Source organism: Schistocerca americana, chromosome 11 (genome assembly GCF_021461395.2).
Source record: "Schistocerca americana isolate TAMUIC-IGC-003095 chromosome 11, iqSchAmer2.1, whole genome shotgun sequence".
NCBI lineage: Eukaryota > Metazoa > Arthropoda > Insecta > Orthoptera > Acrididae > Schistocerca > Schistocerca americana.
Genome location: NC_060129.1, coordinates 143,622,526 through 143,646,192, shown reverse-complemented (window position 1 = coordinate 143,646,192; position 23,667 = coordinate 143,622,526). Strand labels below are relative to the sequence as shown.

The 23,667-nt window shown below is 40.3% G+C and overlaps 1 protein-coding gene across 1 annotated transcript; it reads left to right on the top strand.

Annotated features, from left to right (window-relative positions):
• Window positions 1-886: 886 nt before the first annotated feature.
• Window positions 887-3,404, top strand: LOC124553400 (ankyrin repeat domain-containing protein 65-like). Its single transcript, XM_047127266.1, has 2 exons — window positions 887-1,056; window positions 2,885-3,404. The coding sequence occupies exons 1-2, from the start codon at window positions 887-889 to the stop codon at window positions 3,402-3,404; spliced, it is 690 nt and encodes a 229-aa protein (XP_046983222.1).
• Window positions 3,405-23,667: the final 20,263 nt, after the last annotated feature.

Below are 23,667 nucleotides of genomic sequence, written 5' to 3'. Positions count from 1 at the left end.
AGATCACACACATACATTTTACAGGAGGGAGATCAGCACAGCTGCCTGTGGGAGATTATCTCATCCCCCACAGTTCTGATGACATTTGCATAGTACTGAACATAGATTCTCCTTTCTCAAAGCAAAGATTTAATTCCACAGATGAGTATAAGGTGTGACCCAGAAGAAACAAACTATCTTTCCAGTGTAATAATTGTCACAATGTAATAAGTGCCAGCTATTATCACACAATACTGAATATAAACATTTATTCATAAAGGTCTGTTGAACATCATGTATCAAAGTCCCTCTGCTGTCACGAACAGTTTTCCCTTGGGGAATCCGAACTGCATCTTCAGAACAGTGGTGTTTCTCTATCCACCATTTCAAAAACTCTTTTAAGAGTTTTTGATTAAATATGAAGATAATGCTATGGGTCTATAGGACGATTGCATAACGACATTTGTTCGGCTTAAGAAACTATATAAATAAAAATTTTAATGTTTGTTCAAAATGGTGTGTCTACGAAAGTTCCTGACTAGCTGCTTTGAGATTCACAAAATGTTGCATTCTGAAGTGTTCCTAGGTACCCCTCCTGTGCATGTGCATGTGATTTTTGTTGCATCATTCCTTATTGCTTTTATAAAAAATTGCATATTACCTGCATAAAAAAACAGGTATATAAAAACACAGTTCCAATGTGACATTGTCAGAATGTCAAAGCAGTTGATCAAAACCTTCTGAGTGACTAGTAACATTTACAGTTCCTATATAAGTACACCTCATACCTACCCCACATGACCACAATCCAGTCCATACAGTGACTCAACAGCTTCCAGTGGTCGCACACAAAGGTTAGCCTCACCTTCACATTTCCTCCTTGCTATGTTCAGCAGTGGCCCAGAACATGTGCTACACTACAGTATACTCCTGTCTACAAAGCACAGAACAATATGTACTGGTTAACACACTGTACTGCATCCTGGAGGAGCAGGCACCAAATCTTTGGCCTGGTACCTTGCCTGAAGTTGTCTGTGATGCTACCAAAGACCAGGGTGTCATTGGCACCAATAGCAGGTGACCTTCTGTACTCCTGATTCAATCACTGATACATCTCTAACACACAATACTGATGACAAGATGTTAAGATTGAACTATCCTTTACTACACTGTATCAGATACGTGTGCTCAGTCCATGTCGCTTCCCTTTATTTCTCAGATATTTTTAAATGCGTATGCTGTATGAAACTGGCTACTCATCCAACTGTTAACATTCTCTTTGAGATATTGCCTGCACTGTGCAGACTTTTTTTGTCTTCAGAGTAAACTCTGAAATCTGTCTCTTTTGTTCAGAGTAATTTTATATGAAAATTAATGTTTGAAAAAGAAAACCATTCTTTTAAAAAATTCTGTTACTGAAAAATAACATTCAAATACTTCTACATTACCTGGTTTGTTTAGAAGTATATTTTGAAAATGCTATTGATAATTTGTACAGAATCCTTTTTGTAGTTTCTGACCATCATCAGTTTGACAAATTTTCCTTCACATTTGCTGCATGTGCATGAAATCCTTAATATCATTTCTACAGTATGTTGATAACCCAAATTCCGAGTTTTATGTTTTTAATGGTTGCCTGCTAACAGTGCTAATTTTTCAATGTGTGTCAAGTTTGTTTATTGGATGATATTTAAATCATCTGTGATAATATTTTTACCCACTGCCTTAGTTCCATCCTGTTACTATTGCTAGTTTTCTGCAATACTACCATCTCTGAATTACCTCCCCTGCTAAGTTCAAAACCTGTCAAACTCCTGTTTGTGTGTGCCTCTTACAGGCCAGTTTTACTATAGCAGCTACAAATGATTTTTAAGACTTTCTGATAAGTGTATGTTTAAAGGTCTGAGACAACCTGATAAGTGCTATTCTAACCTCTGTGTGACTATTGCTGTTGAATCGTATTTGAAGTGATCACTAGTATTATGTCAACCCAGAAACATTGTTGGCCCTTGCATTTGCCTTTACTTGGTGCTTCATTTTCAACAGTTTGTTGTACTGCATGCTTGTTATGCCTACAGAGAATGTGGTAAGAATAGTATAGGAACTGATTAGCTCTCTGGTAAGTCTTCATATTAACTGACAGGCTATTCTTGTATGCAGTATGAGTTCTGGTCCTCATGTAAATACTCACTTGTGGAATCTCTGTGTGTACAGCATTCCGTCTCGCTGCCGGCAGTTAGTCCCACACCAACTTCAACTGCCCATCTGTCAGAGCTGCACTGCTCATGGCTGCCTGCTGCCATCCAACTTGTGTCAGAGAGTAAGTTCCGTCATTTATGGAGGTGTTAATCAAGTTGTATGGTCAGAAGCTGTGTGGTATGTCGCGTTTTTTTTGATAAAAGAGGTTATGGTTCTAAGGAAGGGTTCTCCATTTACAGGTTTTGACATTAGGGGGCACATGGATCACCTTTGAGTTCCAAACACTAATATCAGAGATTCTCCCACAGGATATGTGGAAGTAGCAACTTTGAGAGAATAGTCTGTGGAGGACTGTGGCTTGTCTTACTACAAAGGGTTTATATGAAACAGTCTGGTATTACTGTTTGGAAATAAAGGGTGAAAAGATCAGCTTCCAACAAAAATTGGTCATATGACCAGGTGGCATAATGGTAAAGCAGAAAATCTTGCCAGTCTTGTGAGCATGATAGAGTACAGATGTCTACAGTATGCTCAGGGAATTCTGCTTTACATCTGTAGCTTACGCATTGACTTTGAAGCTGTTTTGTATCACAGAAGGAACATTTCTAGATTTGTAATTTGTCTCTGGAAAGAGGATTCTCTGATAGTTTTCTTCATTTGGTGTGTGCGCTTATAGCGAAAAATGTCATCTTGATCTTTTGTGCAGGAGCTTCTGTGGAGAGGAGCGAGACAAGTTGCTACTCTGGGCAGCTCAGAAGGGGGCAGTGGAGGAGCTGCGGGCATTGCTGATGGCAGGTGCTGATGTGGGGGTGAGGGACCACTTTGGGTGGACTGCTCTGCACCGGGCAGCAGCCAGAGGGCACGTGGAGGTGGTGAGATGGTTGCTGCGAGCTGGGGCAGACGTGGGGGCTGTGGAGTACTTCGAGCAGCTTACGCCTCTCCACTTGGCGGCAATATGGGGCCACGAGTATGTGGTGTGGCTGCTGCTGGTGGCATCAGACCCTCCCCTTGACTGTAACTACCCAGATGTCGTAGATACCTGTGGGAGGACTCCACTGCACTGGGCGGCAGTTGCAGGCAATGCCACAGTTGTGTCCATGCTGCTCGAGGCAGGAGCGGACAAGGCAGCCAGAAATAACGCTGGAACAACAGCTCTGGATTTCGCCATACAGGAAAATAACCATCAGGTGGTTGACTTGCTACAATCAAGTTTGCAGTTTTCGTAGTGTATGTGGTGTAAAACAAATTTCCACAATATCACTTCTCCATAGTTTCAAAATAAATGATAAAAGAAATCATCCTTCAAATTGTTCCTTTGCACCTGTGATTACATAGTGCATGTCTCATTTAGTAATGTCTCAGCAACAGTATCAAGAGGAGACATCAGTAAACTCATGTAAGTAACTTATCTTTCGAAGACAGAACCCTAAATGCTTTTCTGTAGCAGTGAACCAGTTCACACAGGAAAATTTAATTTTTCTTGTCATATAAACTGTTCATACAATTTAAGGCAATGCTTCCAAATTATGTCTTACACAACTCCTGATAGTCTGAGAGGAGAAGACTCGATGATTTTAAAGTCACAAATGGCAAAGCATCAGTGATTGCCAAAGATGTCACCCAGCGGCACCCCATAAGCTCTGTGAAACAGTCCTCTACATCATTTCATTATTCAAATGTACTTAGTAGGGACATGTATGGTGCTATGTTAAACTTGTGTAAACTGCACTGCAGCCAGGTCCTGCCACAGAAGTTGCTTGGTTAGAATGTACTGTCAGCTCTTATCTTAGGCAGCATTTGCTTCTTTGTCTGCAGTACAGATGATGCCATATATGTTTATTTACATTGTGATAATCAGTGATGAACACATCAGTATGTTGCACATGTGTCAGTTACGGCATATCTGTCTAGATTTCTGCTGTGGTATAGCTATCATCAGTGCATTTAGTAACGAGGCATGTAGACCCAGAAAGCATGTGTGCGCATATCTTGTTAAAAGAACTTTAACATGCCCATAGCTAAATTTAGGTTACAGTGTGACATTACTAGGAATATTCATGCCATATCTACCAATATTCACACCACACTGCATGATACACCTGTCATCCGCAATCCTATTATCATTTTACACTTAATTAAAGAGAATCGAAGAACTGCATCAACATTCCCATCCTGCACAGCTGTAATGGTGCAGTTAAAAAATATAAATACATCTGTCAGCTAACACAGACCTTCACTCTCACAGTATAGCATGCTACAGCACATTATCATGCTTTCAAGATTCCCCCTACCTTCAGCACATTTTGCTCAGTCCAGCGTCACGTCAACAGAGAAACTGCAGCCTGGCACGTAGCAACTCCAGATGGACAGGTGCCACTGCTGATAATGCCATGACTACCCCCACTAGGCAGTCTGCCCAACTACAGGCCAGACAAACTGGAAAATTGATGGGCGAGTCTTAAAAATTTCTACAATCGGGCCACAAAACTAGATGTCACACCACATGCAAATATTCCACCACTCAGAAAAACAACCAATGGACATTGTAATACTGTATGAGGCTACTATGCAGATAGAAGGAACTTACCTATTTCGTAAAGTAGGGGAGGAAAAAATACAGCATCAATTTTCAGTGATACAACATGAATGTAACATAACACTGTGCAAAACTTGCAATATTTTGTTGAATTTTGGGATAGTCAAGCATTCTATAATGTTATATGTGCCAGAGTTCCATTTTCTTAACTGTAAAACAGTTAAAGTGGGCATATTCAGCAACAGCCACAGACAGAAGATAGCACATGCAAATAATAAAATTTCTAAGCTTGTAAATTGTCATGTATACTTTTGTTGATAAACTGTCAAAAAAATTGAAGCTGCATTTGAGGCAGGAGATATTAACTAAGAGAACAAATATTTCACAAAGCTGCACATAAAATTGATAAATCAGTCAGTGTTGTGCGGGTGAGGTGGTACTAACAAGGGAAAGTTCCCATTGTACCCTCAGATTTAGTGGTAAGAGGGCCCAGTTGACAGCTCATTAAAAACTGAGCACAAATTAAGCATGAAAACAGGAAGGTGTATTGGATTATTAAAAGAAGCAAAATAGAAATGGAGTATGGTTCAAGCACAAATGCAACATAGAACAATGTGGAAAAGCCACAGGGTTGTCGTTAATGGGTCACAGTGCTGGACTACAAAGTGGGTGAGTCATGTTCAAAGTTTTTTCATTCCCTTTTTTTTTTTTTTTTTTTTTTTTTTTTTTTTTTCCAACTATTCACAGTAATGAACTTTGTGCCTGTGTTGTGTTGTAACGTCCATTTCTACAGTGAGGTGTAATGAAGGGATGTATACTGAAAATTGATTCTGCACAACTACTGTATTAACCAAATGGAAGTGGCTCTCGAATAGGAACTGCAAAGTTTTATAATAAGGTGACAAGTCAATCACATCCTCCAAAGGAAAACACTTCTAAGTCATACAAGGCTTTAGTGACAGTAGGTGTATCATAGGATACAAATCTTACTTCTGCACCTAATTTGCACACCTGGTGAATGAGTGAGATTGCCTGATTTAGGTGTTCATTTGAATGCAAATGTGATCACTCTCAAGGAAATGATGAAAACATAATAGTTTATGACGTAAGCTGCAACAAGTGAACACAATAGTTTCACAAACACACAGTTTCTGTGCACTTTGTCAAAACAAGTTTTTAACATTTAAGTTGCATTTTATTTTTGGAAGTTGTGACTTTTGAGTTCCATTGTTGTAACATCGTTCATATGCTTTGCCTGTTGTTTTCACTTCTGTTAGATGTCTGTGGTATCTTGCCTGCTCTCACTATTGATCTCATGAACTTGCAATGGAATGTATTCTTACCACATGACCCATATTCTATATAACCAATGTAAAGTATGACAACTGCTAAGACTACAGAAGAGGCCAAACATTTCAATGACTGGACAGACTGTTAACAATGTTGTCAAAAAATGAATGGAAAGTCTTGAGCCCATCTCATCTGCTTGGCAGTCCAACATGACCACTTAACCCCAACACTGTAGGTCTTAAACTTCCCTAGATGTTGCACTTGTTCACCTGGGATCATTCACTGTTTCCATTTTGAGTTTTTCACCATTCAATGTGCCATCTTCCTGTTTTCATGGTTGATCTATCATCACTTTTGATGAGCACTGGGCCACCTTACCACTTAATTTGAGGGAGATGCAATAGGGAGTTTACCTTGCAAGAATCATGAAAGTACAGGTAGAATTCCCTACTTTTGGACCATAAATCAAATAAATAATTGTAATTGACAATAGGTGTCAAACAAGTGACTTACTGTTAAGATAAGTAATCAAAATGATATCTACATCGATGAAAATTAGTTTCTCTGATTTTCATTGAACGTTAACATGCAATAACTTTTCTGAATGTTTATAATACATAAGCTATTCCGTATTGCTGAAACTAACCACAGCTGTAGACAATGAAGTTTTCATACTGTTCCGGTAATGCCTTCATGTATAGTCTGTTCAAAATTACTTTAGGGTTGATAATGTGGATGTGCTAACAGCCTTGCTGCAGTGGTAATACCGGTTCCCGTCAGATCATCGAAGGTAAGTGCTGTTGGGCTGGGCTAGCACTTGGATGGGTGACCATCCGGTGTGCTGAGCACTGTTCGCAAGCTAAGTGAACTCGGCCCTTGTGAGGCAAACTGAGTAGCTACTTGATTGAGAAGTAGCGGCTCCGGTCTCTGAAACTGACATACGGCCGGGAGAGCAGTGTGCTGACTGCATGCCCCTCCAGGTCCGCATCCAGGGACGCCTATGGGCTGAGGATGACACTGCGGCTGGTCGGTACCATTGGGCCTTCATGGCCTGTTCGGGAGTAGTTCGGTTTAGTTTCAGTGTGGATGTGGTAGGGGGAAGCCCACATAGCAGGCCTGGACCACTTTCTGCCAATGCCACACTGTCTGCAGCTGCAGTTGATCTAGAGTGTTGCCAAACATTTATTCCACACAACATAACACTGAGTGTAGTGACTTTTATTTGAAGTCGGCTTGCTGTCCCATGTTTATCGTTCTGCCCTGTTTCTACAGTTGGAGTTATTTTATTTGTCTCGGCCAACCATTATTTGTCGCAACCAGCCATTATTTGTCAGGAAATCTTTTAACTGATGTTTGTATTATCGTCCTATATCTCACCATTTGTTTAAAGTTTTTTGAAAGATATCACATACTTACAGAATCATTATATTTTGAAAATTAGAAGATTCAGAGGTAGAAAAAGTTTGTAACTGCGATAAATCAGAATTTATTATGAAATGTACAAAACTAGAACTAGTTCATTGAATGTATACAACATTTCCATTGAGCAAAATTTGTCTTTTTAAGATACTGCTTGAAACAGTCAAGTAGATACAATCCTCCATTACATTCTTCACACCACCATCTGGTCTCCCTTCTCACTTGTCGGTACTGCGTGTGCCCTTCACACAGCAAACAATGCAGTATCTTGATGCATACTTCTTGCTTGTTGATTCGATGTGAGTGGGGAAATGCCTTGCTGTTAGTCATGAAGCTTTCAACGAAGATGAAAAGCAGGGTTCAGCAGCAAACAGGCTATTTGTTTTCCCAGGTTCACCATAGAAGTAAACAAGCTGGATTGTTTTGAGACAGGCTGAAGTTTCTTGTACAGAATGTAAGAATGGACGACGCACATCATACATACACTCCTGGAAATGGAAAAAAGAACACATTGACACCGGTGTGTCAGACCCACCATACTTGCTCCGGACACTGCGAGAGGGCTGTACAAGCAATGATCACACGCACGGCACAGCGGACACACCAGGAACCGCGGTGTTGGCCGTCGAATGGCGCTAGCTGCGCAGCATTTGTGCACCGCCGCCGTCAGTGTCAGCCAGTCTGCCGTGGCATACGGAGCTCCATCGCAGTCTTTAACACTGGTAGCATGCCGCGACAGCGTGGACGTGAACCGTATGTGCAGTTGACGGACTTTGAGCGAGGGCGTATAGTGGGCATGCGGGAGGCCGGGTGGACGTACCGCCGAATTGCTCAACACGTGGGGCGTGAGGTCTCCACAGTACATCGATGTTGTCGCCAGTGGTCGGCGGAAGGTGCACGTGCCCGTCGACCTGGGACCGGACCGCAGCGACGCACGGATGCACGCCAAGACCGTAGGATCCTACGCAGTGCCGTAGGGGACCGCACCGCCACTTCCCAGCAAATTAGGGACACTGTTGCTCCTGGGGTATCGGGGAGGACCATCCGCAACCGTCTCCATGAAGCTGGGCTACGGTCCCGCACACCGTTAGGCCGTCTTCCGCTCACGCCCCAACATCGCGCAGCCCGCCTCCAGTGGTGTCGCGACAGGCGTGAATGGAGGGACGAATGGAGACGTGTCGTCTTCAGCGATGAGAGTCGCTTCTGCCTTGGTGCCAATGATGGTCGTATGCGTGTTTGGCGCCGTGCAGGTGAGCGCCACAATCAGGACTGCATACGACAGAGGCACACAGGTCCAACACCCGGCATCATGGTGTGGGGAGCGATCTCCTACACTGGCCGTACACCACTGGTGATCGTCGAGGGGACACTGAATAGTGCACGGTACATCCAAACCGTCATCGAATCCATCGTTCTACCATTCCTAGACCGGCAAGGGAACTTGCTGTTCCAACAGGACAATGCACGTCCGCATGTATCCCGTGCCACCCAACGTACTCTAGTAGGTGTAAGTCAACTACCCTGGCCAGCAAGATCTCCGGATCTGTTCTCCATTGAGCATGTTTGGGACTGGATGAAGCGTCGTCTCACGCGGTCTGCACGTCCAGCACGAACACTGGTCCAACTGAGGCGCCAGGTGGAAATGGCATGGCAGGACTACATCCAGCATCTCTACGATCGTCTCCATGGGAGAATAGCAGCCTGCATTGCTGCGAAAGGTGGATATACACTGTACTAGTGCCGACATTGTGCATGCTCTGTTGCCTGTGTCTATGTGCCTGTGGTTCTGTCAGTGTGATCATGTGATGTATCTGACCCCAGGAATGTGTCAATAAAGTTTCCCCTTCCTGGGACAATGAATTCACGGTGTTCTTATTTCAATTTCCAGGAGTGTACATGGAAAAAAATACCTTTTTCCACCATTTCATTGTTTGTCGTTGAAAATAATAGGTCACTAGCTGATCTCCCATGATCAACACCAGTTATATTTCTATTGTAATCAAGTATCAGGCTTCAATTTTTCTATCATTCCAGCCTTGAATTTTGTCTTTCTAACACTACTTGTCATTCTATGTTTAGTAGAAAGGGCAAACACACCCCTAGTATCTTTCCAGTGAATTTTTTCTCTTGAATACTATTTCATCTCTTTTTAGCTTATTCTGTTTGAATTCCTGTGGTTGGCCTCTTCTGTTTCTCATTACTGTGCCAACAGCAGATGTGCCCTCATCAAACAATCTTTAAAATAATTTTACAGGAGTATAAAACCGGCCCATGTACGGTGTATGACTCTTATGTAGATACTGTATTTACTCGAATCTAAGCCGCACTTTTTTTCCGGTTTTTGTAATCCAGAAAACCGCCTGCGGCTTAGAATCGAGCGCAAAGTAAACGTAAATTCTGAAAAAAGTTGGTGGGGTGCCGCCACAACTTACTTCTGCCGTCGAATTTATGTAGCGCTACACAGGCATGCTTTGTAGGCACAAAGATAAATACTGGCGCCAAAACCTCTGCGTTAGTAAATAAATTTTTTAAAAAAGGTGGAAGACGAGCTATTTTCTCCGCCCTGAGTTTCGACCACTGCATTTTCATACATTATCCAACGAAGTAAATACAAATTTCGTATTGTTCATCTTCGAATGTAGCAGCATTTCAATGTACTACGAAAATCCGACTGGCAAGACTGTTTGGGATGTATGTCAATATGGTCTACTCTACGTTCTGAATTTTTTCCTATCTGTGAGAAGAGGTGGTTACTAATAGGAACTATCACATGCAGTATTCTCGTCACCATAACAATAATACGCATATAAACATTTTGCCATGTATTGTTTCATGTTTGCTGCTATCTCATTTAAATCCCGTCTGCCGAATAAACTACGAAACTAGAGTGAGACAACAGCAAACGCGGAAGAATAGACATCATGTCATGTTTATATTCGTATTATTCTTATGCCTAATAGTGATAGTCAGAAACGAAGCACGGCAATTGACTAGATTTTTAAATCTAAGATGACTCTAATTTCTGTGTAGAATGTAATGTACTAAAGAGGCGCCTGCAAAGATTTTCAAACGGAGAAAAATTTTCGCTAAACTCTCGTTCAGAACATCTTCTATCATACGCAGTCTATTATTTGGTTCTTGTTGATCATTATCAAAGAAAGCAGCAGTGTAAGTAACAACAAATAGGAGTTTCTTGTCATTATTTCGCTAATGAGATGATTCCTCTTTTTTTTTAATTGTAAGCGGCGTTAGCGCGCACAAAAGCAAGCCATGCCGCGAGTGGCGACAGGCTGTAAACACGCACTGTCAGAATGCGACAAACAATGCATGACACAGTACAGTAATGCATTTTCAGCTTAGAGTGACGTAAGCACCTATAACAAAGAAAACTGCGCTTATCAGATAAAAAAAAAATAAGCAGTCAAACCAGACGAAGCACGTGGAAAAGGAAGGGTATCCGTATAAATACAGACGGAGCGCCTGACGCATAGCAATGGCTACTTGGTAAAGCTTAACTGCTAAGCTTAAGACTCGAACCAAACTACTGTAGCTGTGTCGTCATTCGTTCGCCCTAAATTGTCTCATATTACAATGGACCAACTTTTTTCGATTTGGAGATGCGGTCTATAATTTTTCTCTCCCTTGAATTTCGAGTCTCATTTTTCAGGTGCGGCTTAGATTCGAGTAAATACGGTAACTGTTGCACAAATGTAGCACCACTGAATCTGCACTGTTGTCTTTCTCATCTGCACCAGTGCATACTTCACAGTTCAAAACATATCCTGTTGCTGAATCACTTACAATGAAACATTTTATAGCATACCTGCTCAGTTCATTCTTGATATATGCTCGAAATCGAATTCTCCCTATGAATGGACATAAACCTTCATCAACTGTGAGATTTTCGCCAGGATGAAACCCGTTCTTGCTTTCCAGTTCAAAGTTAGCAAAAAAAGGTTGGATTTTGTGTATAGGATCATGGTTTGATTGACCCCCTTCCTATGTAATTATCATTGTTATTCAAGTGAAGCGCAAAGTGAATTGACCGAAATCTGCCTCTTCATGAGTTTTGCAGGTAAAGAAGAATCTAGTATCAGCACATTGCTCCAATAGTCCATAACATTGGGTTTCTGTACAAGGCACATGTGAATAATTATGGATAAAAACTGATACATCTCATGCAGTGTCACAGCAGCCCAAATGGGCCTGGAAGTTATCGTATGTTGCCTCCGCAATTTGGAAATTGTTGCAGCAGTGTAGCAGTTCGTTTTTGTCTTTGTTTTTTTATGACATTAGCGTCAATAAAGACGCTCCGACAACCAAATTCAGTGCTTTTTGCGTTAAAACGTGCCAAGACATTACTTGCACCTTAAAACAGCAGTAATTGATGTTGAACATCGTCATTTACGCAGTCAACAACATTGCTTTGGGACTACTTCTGTTGTATTCTGCCTCTGCTTCATTGAATGTTGTAATACATCTGATAGCCCATTTTCATTTTTGGAACACACATTGTTACCATCAAAATAAATGAATCAGTGAAACTGCCGAGAATATAATTGTGATCCCTAAACGCATAGTTATTATAAGTACCATCTATTTCAGAACAACTAATTGTAGTTCCAAACCCATCATTGTCAACATCAGATCCAGATTCTTCGAGCGGCCTCAGAATTTACTCTTCAGACTGTCCCCTATTGTACAACAAACATTTGCGACAAAGAGAACTACAGAAGCACACTGCAAGAACAAATACATGGGGTTTGGTTTGGTGCCTTTTTGGAGTCCTTCAAGCTAGACATGTTTCGTTCTTTGTAGTTTTTTTGTTTGACGCTTATTTCGTGAGAGATTTGGCCCAGTCACGATCAATGGACCACCCTGTATACTAATAACGTAAGATTAGTATATGGACTGAGGTGCATTGGGAAGGGTCAGACAGCTGGGAAAATGTTGTGCAGCATCATGAATTTACCAGGCCGTCCTACAGAGTATGAACACTACAAACACTACACAAATGTCATTGGTGATTGTGTAAATGAAGTGGCTACAGATTACATGATATTTGCAACAAAAGAAGCAGTGGAAGCAAATGATGGTTGCACTGATATCAGTATTGCCTTTGATGGTTCCTGGCAGAGACGAGGACACAAATCTAAGAATGGAGTTGAAAAGGCAACAAGTGCTGACACAGGAAAAGTCCTGGACCTTGAGATTTTGACGAAATATTGTCAAGGATGGACATGTGCTGGCGTGGATAGAGAAAGAGTAGAAGCCCATAAGCTGAACTGTTGAAAAAATTATGAGAGAACAAGTGGAGGGATGGAACTGTCTGCTGTAGTAAATATTTTTCAGCGATCTGAGGAAGAAAGGGGGTGTTTCTAGAATGAAATTTTCACTCTACAGCGGAGTGTGCGCCGATATGAAACTTCCTAGCAGATTAAAACTGTGTGTCGGTGCACTTCATTGCTTCTTGTTTCTTCTTCTTCCTACCTGTATGCTCCTGAAGGCTGGCCCATGCATCTGATGCGTGACAGGTGACTGGGTAATGCATAATTCCCAGCTCTGGGTCGACAGGTAGGGTTCCTGTGTACCCACTGGTACAGCTCAGGCCCAGGGATGGGTGATTGCTGAGCTGTGACCTTACCATATTGCCAATTGGTCCCTCTGTTAGAAGTCTGGGAGGTGTCACCTGAGGTGTGAACAATCACTTAATGGGGGTGAGGCCCCCACTCTGAGGGGGCTCCCAGGTGGAAGGAGCGCACCATCAGAGACACTGGCAATCATTTAGGATTTTCTCACAACGAGTCCGTCACCATCTCGGAGTATGTCTACTAAATGTAAACTGAGTGAGGCTAAAGATTCCAAGAATCTCCAAGCTGCAGGTCAGTTCATCATGTATCACGCACTGAATACAGTCAGCCCTTCGGTACAGTTAGTCTGTTTATTATTTAGAGAGGTGTTGATGCAATTACAGGCACTGGGAAATAGTGCTCTCATTTAAGAAATGGAACTTCGATTTTAGAGACCAATTGCGATTTTCAAGCCCAACAACTGCTTATGGCTTTGCTCCTCCATAGCTATCCTGTTCATCTCAAGGTCCATCAAATGCTGAGTTCTTCACATACTGTTATTTACATTACACTACTTGATGGACTGACAGGGGTAAATCCAAACTTTCCTCCCTGATCGGGGCATCACTCCAGTCCATAGGGTGATGAAAAAGGTCGATGTATCCTTAGTGCCCCCTGCGCTACACACACACACACACACACACACACACACACACACACACACACACACACACACTTCCTCACACTTGACAGAGTATTATTTCCGTCAATGATCAGAGCACACTATGAAGTCATCAGTCAGATTGCTTGTTCCAGACCTGATGGTCTGTTACCAGTGTCAACACTACAGCCACATTTGAACTCCTGTTGAGACATGGCCAACTGTGTACATTTTGTAGGGATGCTCATAAGGGCAATTCCCTGCCTCTTTCTCCCCACTGTATGAATTGCAATGGTGACCATGCAGCCTCATCCTAAGAATGTCCCATGTATCTCGATGAGTGTGCCATCCAGGAGAACTGGGTGAAGGAAAAACTGCTTTGCCCTGTCACTCGCAGCTTGCTGGCTAGTCAAAAACCTTGCATTTTACCATCTGGCATTCACCATTCTTGATATGCCTTGCTCCACAAAGGGCATGGCCACGCAGACTTGTGACCTCATATTCAGCACTACAGTTGAAAATCGCCCAGTGTCATAGTAGCATTCCCATCTCCTCCTCCAGCTGCGAAACATGCCACCAAACCTTCACCACAGGTGGGAAAATCATCTGCTACACAACCAGCAGGCCGTAAAGGACAGACGCCTGAGTCCTCATCTGCGAACCGCAAAGGCTCGAAAAAATCAAACAAAGACAAATGGTCTTCTACTTTGCTGACTTGGAGATCCTTTTCCACAGTGTCACTGTGTGATAATCTCACCCAGCAAATGTCCATTTCGCCAGTGCACACTGCCAACAGTTTTTCTGCCCTGGATTCTGCAGGCTGACCCTGTGAGACTGCTAACACCTCTCTAGATCTCATGGAATAATATCCTCCAGCCTCTGTACCTGTAGCAGGGAGACTTTGAAGGTAGGCACTCTGCAGCTGCTGAGGCAACAACCTTCCATTTGTTCCCCTCCTCCCCTATCCCCATCACGACTCTCCTCCATCAGAATGTTCGTGGCATTCATTCCTATGAGGGGGAATTACAGCTGCTCTTGGAATAACAGCGTCCCCTTGTTTTCCTCCTCCAGGAAACAAAATTGTGTCCTCGTGATCGATTTGAACTCTTGCATTTCCTTCCAGTCTGCTTTGATCTTCCGTGAGGGCAGCATTCCATATCATGTGGGAGTCATGCTGCTCATCTGGGATGGTGATCAGTCAAACCATCTTGCTGAACACAGGGCTGCAAGCTGCTGCAGTCTACATTTTCCGTTCTTGCTTCACCTTTGCTTTATTATTGCCACCGCCATTCAGAAGCAAATCTCCCAGGGTCATGGAATGTGTCTGTACATGAAATTACAACATAAAAGTGATAACAGATAAAACTAATGTTAATGAACCTAAAAAAAGTCAAACCATAAATTTCAGTAAAAGCAGTCAACAATATAACATAAGAATCAACTCAATTTTTCAAAGAACTCTACAATAGAATAGAAGTGGCACATGGGGTCACTCTTCAGTTTCGATTTGAAAGTGCGTGGATTATTGCCGAGATTTTTGAATTCTTGTGGTAGCTTATTGATAATTGATGCAGCAGTATACTGCACACCTTTCTGCACAAGAGTTGAGGAGATCCAATCCAAATGCAGGTTGGATTTCTGCTGAATATAACTAAGTGAAAGCTGTTCAAATTTTACATAAGTGGAAGCTGCTTACAAAACGCCACTGTTCCTTGTGCATGTACCCGAACATCAATATGGGATATGATCACCATGCACACGTACACAGGCATACTCTGGATCAGGTAGTCGAGCAGCTGCTGGGGTATAGCCTCCCATTCTTGCACCAGTGCCTGTTGGAGCTCCTGAAGTGTCATAGGGGTTTGAAGATGTGCAGTGATGCGTCGACTGAGCACTCCAGACATGCTCTATAGGGTTTAGGACTGGAGAACAGGCAGGCCACTCCATTCACCTGATATCTTCTGTTTCAAGGTACTCGTCCATGATGGCAGCTCGGTGGAGCCGTGTATTATCATCCATCGGGAGGAAGGTAGGACACACTGCACCCGTGGAAAGGCAGGCAAACTGGTGCAAAATGACATCCTGATACACCTGACCTGTTACAGTTCCTCTGTGAAAGACATGCTGGGGTGCACGTGCACCAATCATAATCCCACCCCACACCATCAAACCAGACCTCCATACAGGTCCCTTTCAAGAACATTAAGCGGTTGGTATCTGGTTCCTAGTTCACGCCATATGAAAACACAGTGAGAATCACTGTTCAAACTATACCTCGACACAACCTGAGAGTAGATAGGTGGAAAGAGTAGATAAGTCTCTGTGAGATGGAGCACTTGCCTGTTGATGTGATAGAAGAAGTAACAGGAGTCGAAAGGGAAGAGAGAGAGCCACAATTTAAAAAAGCTTGTGATAACTTGAGACCAAATAAGGTAGAAGGGTTAGTTAACATCAAGTCGGAATTTCTAAGTTCGTGGGGGGAAGTGGAAACCAAACTACTACTCGCTGCGGCATGTAGAATGTAGAGATTGGTGATGTACCATCAGACTTTCAGAAAAATATCATCCACACAATTCTGAAAACAGCAAGAGCTAATATGTACGAGAATTATCCACAATCAGCTTAACAGCTCATAATTTGAGTTGATGACAAGAATAATACATAGAATAGAAAATTTCGGACATTTTAGGTGACAATCTTTTTGGCTTTAGGAAGGATAAAGGCATGGGGAGAGACATTTCTGATATAGTGATTGATGATTTAACCATGACCGAAGAAAAATCAAGATGTATTTATTGGATTTGCCAACTCAGAAAAAGCATTTGACAAAATAAGACGGTTCAAGATGTTCGAAATTCTGACAAAAATATGGGTAAGCTTTAGGGAAAGATGGATAATACACAATATGTTCAAGAACCAAGAGGGAACACACAGTGGAAAACGAAGAATTAAGTGCTCAGATTACAAATGGTGTAACACACAGATGTAGTCTGCGGCCCCTTTTGTTCAATCTACGCTTCGAAGAAGCAACGATGGAAATAAAAGAATGGTTCAAGAGTAGGTTTAAAATACAAGGTGAAAGTAAATCAGTGATAAGATTCGCTGATGACATTGCTATCCTCAGTGAAAGTGAAGAATTACAGGCTGTACTGATAGGAAAGAAATATTGTAATTAGTACAAAATATTGATTAAAAATCAACTGAAGAAAGATTAAAATAGTGAGAAGTAACACAAACGAGAACAGTGAGAAACTTAACATCAGAACTGGGTATAATGAAGTAGACGATGTTAAGTAATTCTGCTACCTAGACAGTAAAATAATCTGTGGTGGAGCAAGGAGCACATAAAAAGCAGACCTGCACTGGCATAAAGGTCATTCCCAGCCAAGGGCAGTCAACTAGTATAAAAATTGGCGTTAATTTGTGGAAGCAACTTCTGAGAATATACATTTAGAGCACGGTATTGTATGATATTGAATCATGGACACTGGGATACTGAAACAGAAAAGAATCGAAGTAAGTGAGATGTTCTGGTGCTACAGAAGGGTATTAAAAATTAGTGGACTGATTAGGTAAGAAATGAGGATGTCCTCCATGGGATAGGTGAGGAAAGGAATGTATGAGAAACACTGACTAGAAGGAGGAATAGGAGATACAACACCTGCTAATACATCAGTGAATAACTAGAGGGAACTGTAGGGGGTATAAATTGTTGAAGATGACAGAGATTCGAATACATCCAAGCAAATAACTGATGACATAGATTGCAAGTACTTTTCTGGGATGAAAAGCTTGGCACAAGAGAGCAATTCATGGTGGGCCACATCATAGCGGTCACAAGACTGATGCCTAGAAAAAAGACCACCCTTGTTCAAAGTGAACCACCCCACTTCCTCCAACATCATTTCATCTACATGGATACTCTACAAATCACATTTAAGTGCCTGGCAGAGGGTTCATCGAACCACCTTCACAATTCTCTATTATTCGAATCACGTATAGCATGCGGAAAGAATGAACACCTATATATTTCCGTACAAGCTCTGATTTCCCTTATTTTATTGTGGTGATCGTTCTGCCCTCTGTAGGTCGGTGTCAACAAAATATTTTCGCATTCGGAGGAGAAAGTTGGTGATTGTAATTTCGTGAGAAGATTCCGTAGCAACGAAAAACGCCTTTTTTCTAATGATTTCCAGCCCAAATTCCGTATCATTTCTGTGACACACTCCCATATTTCGTGATAATACAAAATGTGCTGCCTTTCTTTGAACTTTTTCAACGTACTCCGTCAGTCCTACTGGTAAGGATCCCACACTGCACACCTAAGGACATTACACACATCCATGCCCGAGGCAGGATTCGAACCTGCATTCATAGCAGAAGCGCAGTTCCGGACTGAAGCGCCTAGAACCGCTCAGCGTACAAGTTAATCTGACCACCAATGAACGTGATAAATACTGATGCCTAAAAGAATAAAATATTATGGCAGTGTTCGTCCATATCATTCGTATGCATAGGATTTCAACACAAGCAACTCTGGTATCACCAGCATCAGATTGTGGCGTCTAGTAATTGATGTCTAACAAAGTAGTCAAGAATCTTGCTGCAGTCCCCACTAGTTCCTGCACATATTCTGATGACAATACTGGAGTACAGCTGGTATCCAACACAGTCACTGTGAATCACCAATGTAAGGAGTGTTACTTATGTACAGAATCCCTATGCCAGCCCAACCCCTGGGAATGTAAGAATCCGTTACAATCCCCCTTCATAATTATGTGGAATTATGTAACTTTGGCAGGGATTATTAGTAGTGCAACGATATAACATCTAGTTAGTAGAGTAGGATAAATACGTCAGTTCAGGCTCATTTCTTCCTGCAACCATCGAAATTGCACAATTTCTCCGGAATTTCGCGATTTCTGCTGTATTTTAAGATAAAAATAACCGGAACCTAAATATTTATTGTACTATAAACTATTCATTTTGAGGAATTCTTTTTTTTTTCAAAAAAGTAAGAAAACATAGGTAAACAGAGTGAAATGGAGGGAGATGGTTTGGAATGGAGGGAAGTGGAAGGAAATTTCAATGATTAACTTTTTTATTTCATTTATTTGTCAGTTTTTATTGTTATTTATTTATTTTAAATTTTTTTATATTTTTCAATAAATTATTCATAACCTTAAGGGGATACGGAATCGGATTTTGGGTTAAAAAATCGAATTTTTTTTTATTGGCGTATTATATTCTGCCATGTTTCCTCTTTAAAATGACGTATCATACATAGCTCTACTACAATTATAACTATTTTATTTTTATATATTTGTGAGATCGGGTATTGCGCTTTAGTTATACACGTCTCTCGTGGCTGACCATGAACTTTTTGGCAGTACCTTTAAAGTGACATGAATTCAAATACCCCGGTTTCCAGCGACTATTTATACACTAGTTGCCCGAAAATGTTTCTCTCTGGTTTCCTCAAGTTACTCTTTGACTTTGTGGCGGGACTGTTTTGTAAACAGTGTGATATAAGAAAGTAGTTGTTGTTGAGTTATTTCGTATTTAGTGCTTCATTTTTCGCAGTGAAAATGCCTAGAGCTAAAGCAAAAGTATTTAAAAAGCGTGTGAACTGGCAAAAGAAAAGAAATAATGATTCATTAGCAAAGCAAAGCAGTTCATCATCATCACTGTTGGAAAATGTGAATCCACTTATTACTGATTTGCCGAACGAACTTACACCAAATGAAAACAGTGCTTCTCATAAAAAACTAAGAGATTTGGAAGAGAAATATAATTTACTTGATAGAGGGAATGAAGTTTTTGAACTCATTGATACGAATATATTGTGTGAAGCTCTTGAAAACAGTTTGTGCTGCAAAAAATGTCATGGAAACGTTTCTCTGAAAGTAGAATCCCATGTTGGCCTGGCTGCCCAGTTTAATTTAATATGCAGTGTTTGTAAATACAGCTGTAAGTTTCCAAGTTCGGTTTCAGTAACTGTAAATAATGGATACAAGAAAACTGAACTTTATAGTGTAAATATTAGGTTAGTATATGGATTGCGAGCAATTGGTAAGGGCAAAGCAGCTGGTGATATGCTATGTGGTGTTCTAAATCTTCCAAGTGCACCTTCAAAGTTTGAAGCTTACAATTATGTACTAGGATCTGCAGTTGAAGATGTAGCACAGAAGTCAATGCAGGTTGCTGTGGAAGAAGCAGTGGAAGAAAATGACGGCAGTCGTGACCTCACAGTGGCGTTTGATGGCACGTGGCAGAAAAGGGGCCACACCTCCAACAATGGTGTTGTAACAGCAACTAGTGTTGATACTGGCAAGGTTATTGATGTTGCAATAATGTCTAAATACTGTAGGTGCACAGGCAGGCTGAAAAATGAACACAGTGATGACTGTATTGCTAATTATTATGGTAGTAGTGGTGGCATGGAGGTTGCTGGGGTGAAGAAAATTTTTCATCGCTCTTCACAGTGGTATAATGTTCGCTATGTCAAATATCTGGGAGATGGTGACTCTAAAGCATTCAAAGAAGTTTTGGAAAGCAAACCATATGGGAACAGTGTAAATATAAGCAAACTTGAATGTATAGGACATGTGCAGAAGAGAATGGGTGCCAGGCTGAGAAGGTTAAAATCAGTTATGAAAGGGAAAAAACTAGATGATGGGAAAACCTTGGATGGCAGAGGAAGATTGACTGATTCCATAATAGACCACATTCAGAACTGCTATGGCCTTGCAATCAGGCAAAATACAGGCAATCTTGAAGAAATGAGGAGAGCTATATGGGCTTTATATTTCCACACCGCATCCACGGATGAGCATCCACAACATGGTTTGTGCCCCAAAGGTGAAAACAGCTGGTGTAAATACAATAGGGGACTAACAACAGGAGAGAAATACATTCACCACCACAGTCTACCATCAGCCATCATGGCAGAAATAAAGCCCATTTTCAGAGATCTGGCTGACAGAAGTCTTCTGATGAAATGTCTTCACGGAAAAACGCAGAACCCCAACGAGTGCTTGAATAGTGTGATATGGCATCGTCTCCCAAAAACAGTGTTTGCCGGAATTAATACACTACATTTTGGTGTGTATGATGCTGTGGCAACCTTCAATCTTGGAAATATAACTAAATGCCAGGTCCTTCAAAAGTTGGGTATGTGTGTTGGTTCCCGTACGGTACGTGCTATGTTCTTTTTAGATCAGCACAGACTAAGGCATGCTGATAATATAATCAAGACATTAGTGAAAAAAGCAAGACAGGTGCAGAGGGGTGCCAAAAGAAGACTTGAAGATGATTATGAAGACTGTGAAGGGGGTATTAGCTACGGATCAGGAATGTTTTAATCTTCTTTCTCCGTTTCCCGTAAGTTTACTTTTTACTTCATCTAGGAACATTATCTCAGGTACTAATCAACCTAGAAGTCTGAAATTTTTATGACGTAGTGACATAGGTCCCTATTACATACTGAAACAACGATTTTTTAATTACTTGATTTACAAAAGACTTAGGGGTGATAGTCTAGTAAAAAGCGATGGAAAAAATTTACTTAAAAATAAATGTACAATATCTCTGTAAGAAAATACTTTGACAATAAACTGTTGTTTCAGTATTGTTGTAACATATGAATGCACATACAGTAAAATTTTTACCTCTCTGTCTCCAGTAGTTTGTGAGAAAATGTTCCCTATAGTAGGCATATATTAACATTGCGGGGATAGGTGATTCCGTATCCCCTTAAGTGGATATGAGTTTTTTATGATGTAGGATTTTCTTAATTTCTGATATCATTTAAGAAAAAATAGCCCAGAACTTACAAAATATATATCTACCTTTACCATTTTTTCATTATTTTTGTGGAATTTTCATCATTTTTAAAAAATTTTCTTAGTAAAAAATAAAGAAATGGTCAGAAGTGAAGAAAAATGGAAGGAAATAAATGAAAACATAGGGAAATGAAGGGTAATTTTGTCATTTATTTATTTTCCCTCATAAATTTTCTAAGAATTGTTCAAAAAAATCATTTATATTTGTAATAATTTGGGGAAAGGATTCTTGATCACCCAGAGATTCCATAATGTATAAAGCATAAAATATCATTAGTAATCAATATAACTTTCTCTTCAAATTTAGCAAGTAAGATAGGGTAAGTAAATAAGGTAAATATTGTAATGGAATTCACAATGTGAATGAAATTCATTATTTTTTGTAAACTTCTTCATTCCATTGTATCGTAATTTAACGTTTCCTTTTAAAAAAACTAAAAATTGTCATCAGTTAATTTCAAATATCTGAGACAGAATATTCTTAAACTCGTTATTCAGTTGCATACAAATTTTTCTGCATGTCTAGTACTCAAAAAGTCAGTCAGTAATATTCAGAACATATATTGGCAGCTCACAAATTTTTTAGAACAAATTAGGATTTCTTGCACTATTGAGCTTCTTCTTGAGTGCTTCCATTTACATAGAAAAATTTTTTATTAATAAAATTCAACAAAACCTTCAGTCCCCTGAAGGAAACATCAGAGGGATTTTCAGCTTTCTCTCTCTCTCTCTCTCTCTCTCTCTCTCTCTCTCTCTTTCTCTCTCTCTCTCTCTCTCTCTCTGCCTCCCCCCTTTTCTTTCCCAATTATGATAAGCTGCACACTGTTTCATCATCATCATCATCTTTTGACTTCTAGCAATATTTTTCTATGAATCGTATTAATGGTATAAATCAGATTTGGTAATGAAATTATATGGCTTTACATTTACATCGCCCTTCACCTATGTGGCACATTTAAAATCAGGAAATGCATCATAAGCTTTGAGAAAAATATTATTTGGTGGATTAATATTCCACATTTGCTTCAGGAAAACTTCATTTCTCTCATTTTTGGAATAGAAAGTCTATAGTTGAACCTGATCATACAGTGATGAAACAAACAGTTGATTATTCAATCAGTCTGAAATGCAACGAAAATAAAATCAGGCATGAAAAATTCTAGTGAGTTGCAGTAACTTCTGATATCTAGCTTGAAATTCTTCTTAGAACTTAACCCAGACACTTCTACAGTTTGCAATTCATAGAAAAATATTGGAATTTTCGGTTTTTGTCAATATTCAGTCTTATAAGTTGGTTCGTATTTAACGATAGTAACAAGAATCTCTATGCTTTCTACAACAATTTCACCTTCTTTTGGAAGAGTACCTTTTACTTCAGTTTTAGTTACATTGTAGTTAGCTCGTGTAAGTATATCATCTCCAGCACTGGAACTCCAAGTAAAAATTACAGTAGGATCACCACCCACATAATTTCTTTACAATTTTTAAAAAAGCCACCAAACACTTCTGATGGATAAAACACTTCATTTTCCTTGCTATTCATTTTACCGTTGTTAATTATATGCCCTTCCATGCTTATTTTTTCAACAAGAGATTGAGTCAAATACAATAAATCTAATGGTGAAATAAAAAGATGTTCTGTACAGAATATTATTACCTTTCTTTTCTGTTATAAAATCAGATACGTTTGCCACATAACTATCGATTAATTTTTTGTTGGATTTACCATCTTATGCTGGATAATAATGAATATCAGCAATACTAAAGCCCATGTAGAACTGAGCATGATTTGAATGAACTGAACCAGCACTCATGTGAATGTTAATTTCAATATGTTTCTTAGGAATATTTAGATTATTTTTTAGATTTCTCATTCAAATTGAATGAGTAAAACTGATAGCTGTCAATGTTACTTACCTGATAGCGACAAAAATTTATTAAGACTTTTCTCAAATAACTGTCCCACTAGCACCATTGAAGTTAACCAGCTTATCATTTTCATTAGTTACAGTTATTTCTAAATCCTGAACTTTATACACTGTTCTATTACTCATGAATTACTAATGCTCTGAATCCTACATTAGGCCCAAATGGAGCAATAATGTTAGTTTCTCGATGAAAGTGATCACTATACTTCACAAACATCACATCAGCTAAATTGCAATTAAT

Bases quoted from the DNA above. Each gene is read 5' to 3' on its own strand.
- LOC124553400 (XM_047127266.1), top strand. From the start codon at position 887: ATGTGCTACACTACAGTATACTCCTGTCTACAAAGCACAGAACAATAT. The intron at 1,057-2,884 runs GTGACCTTCTGT...TCTTTTGTGCAG, and splicing joins GTCATTGGCACCAATAGCAG to GAGCTTCTGTGGAGAGGAGC.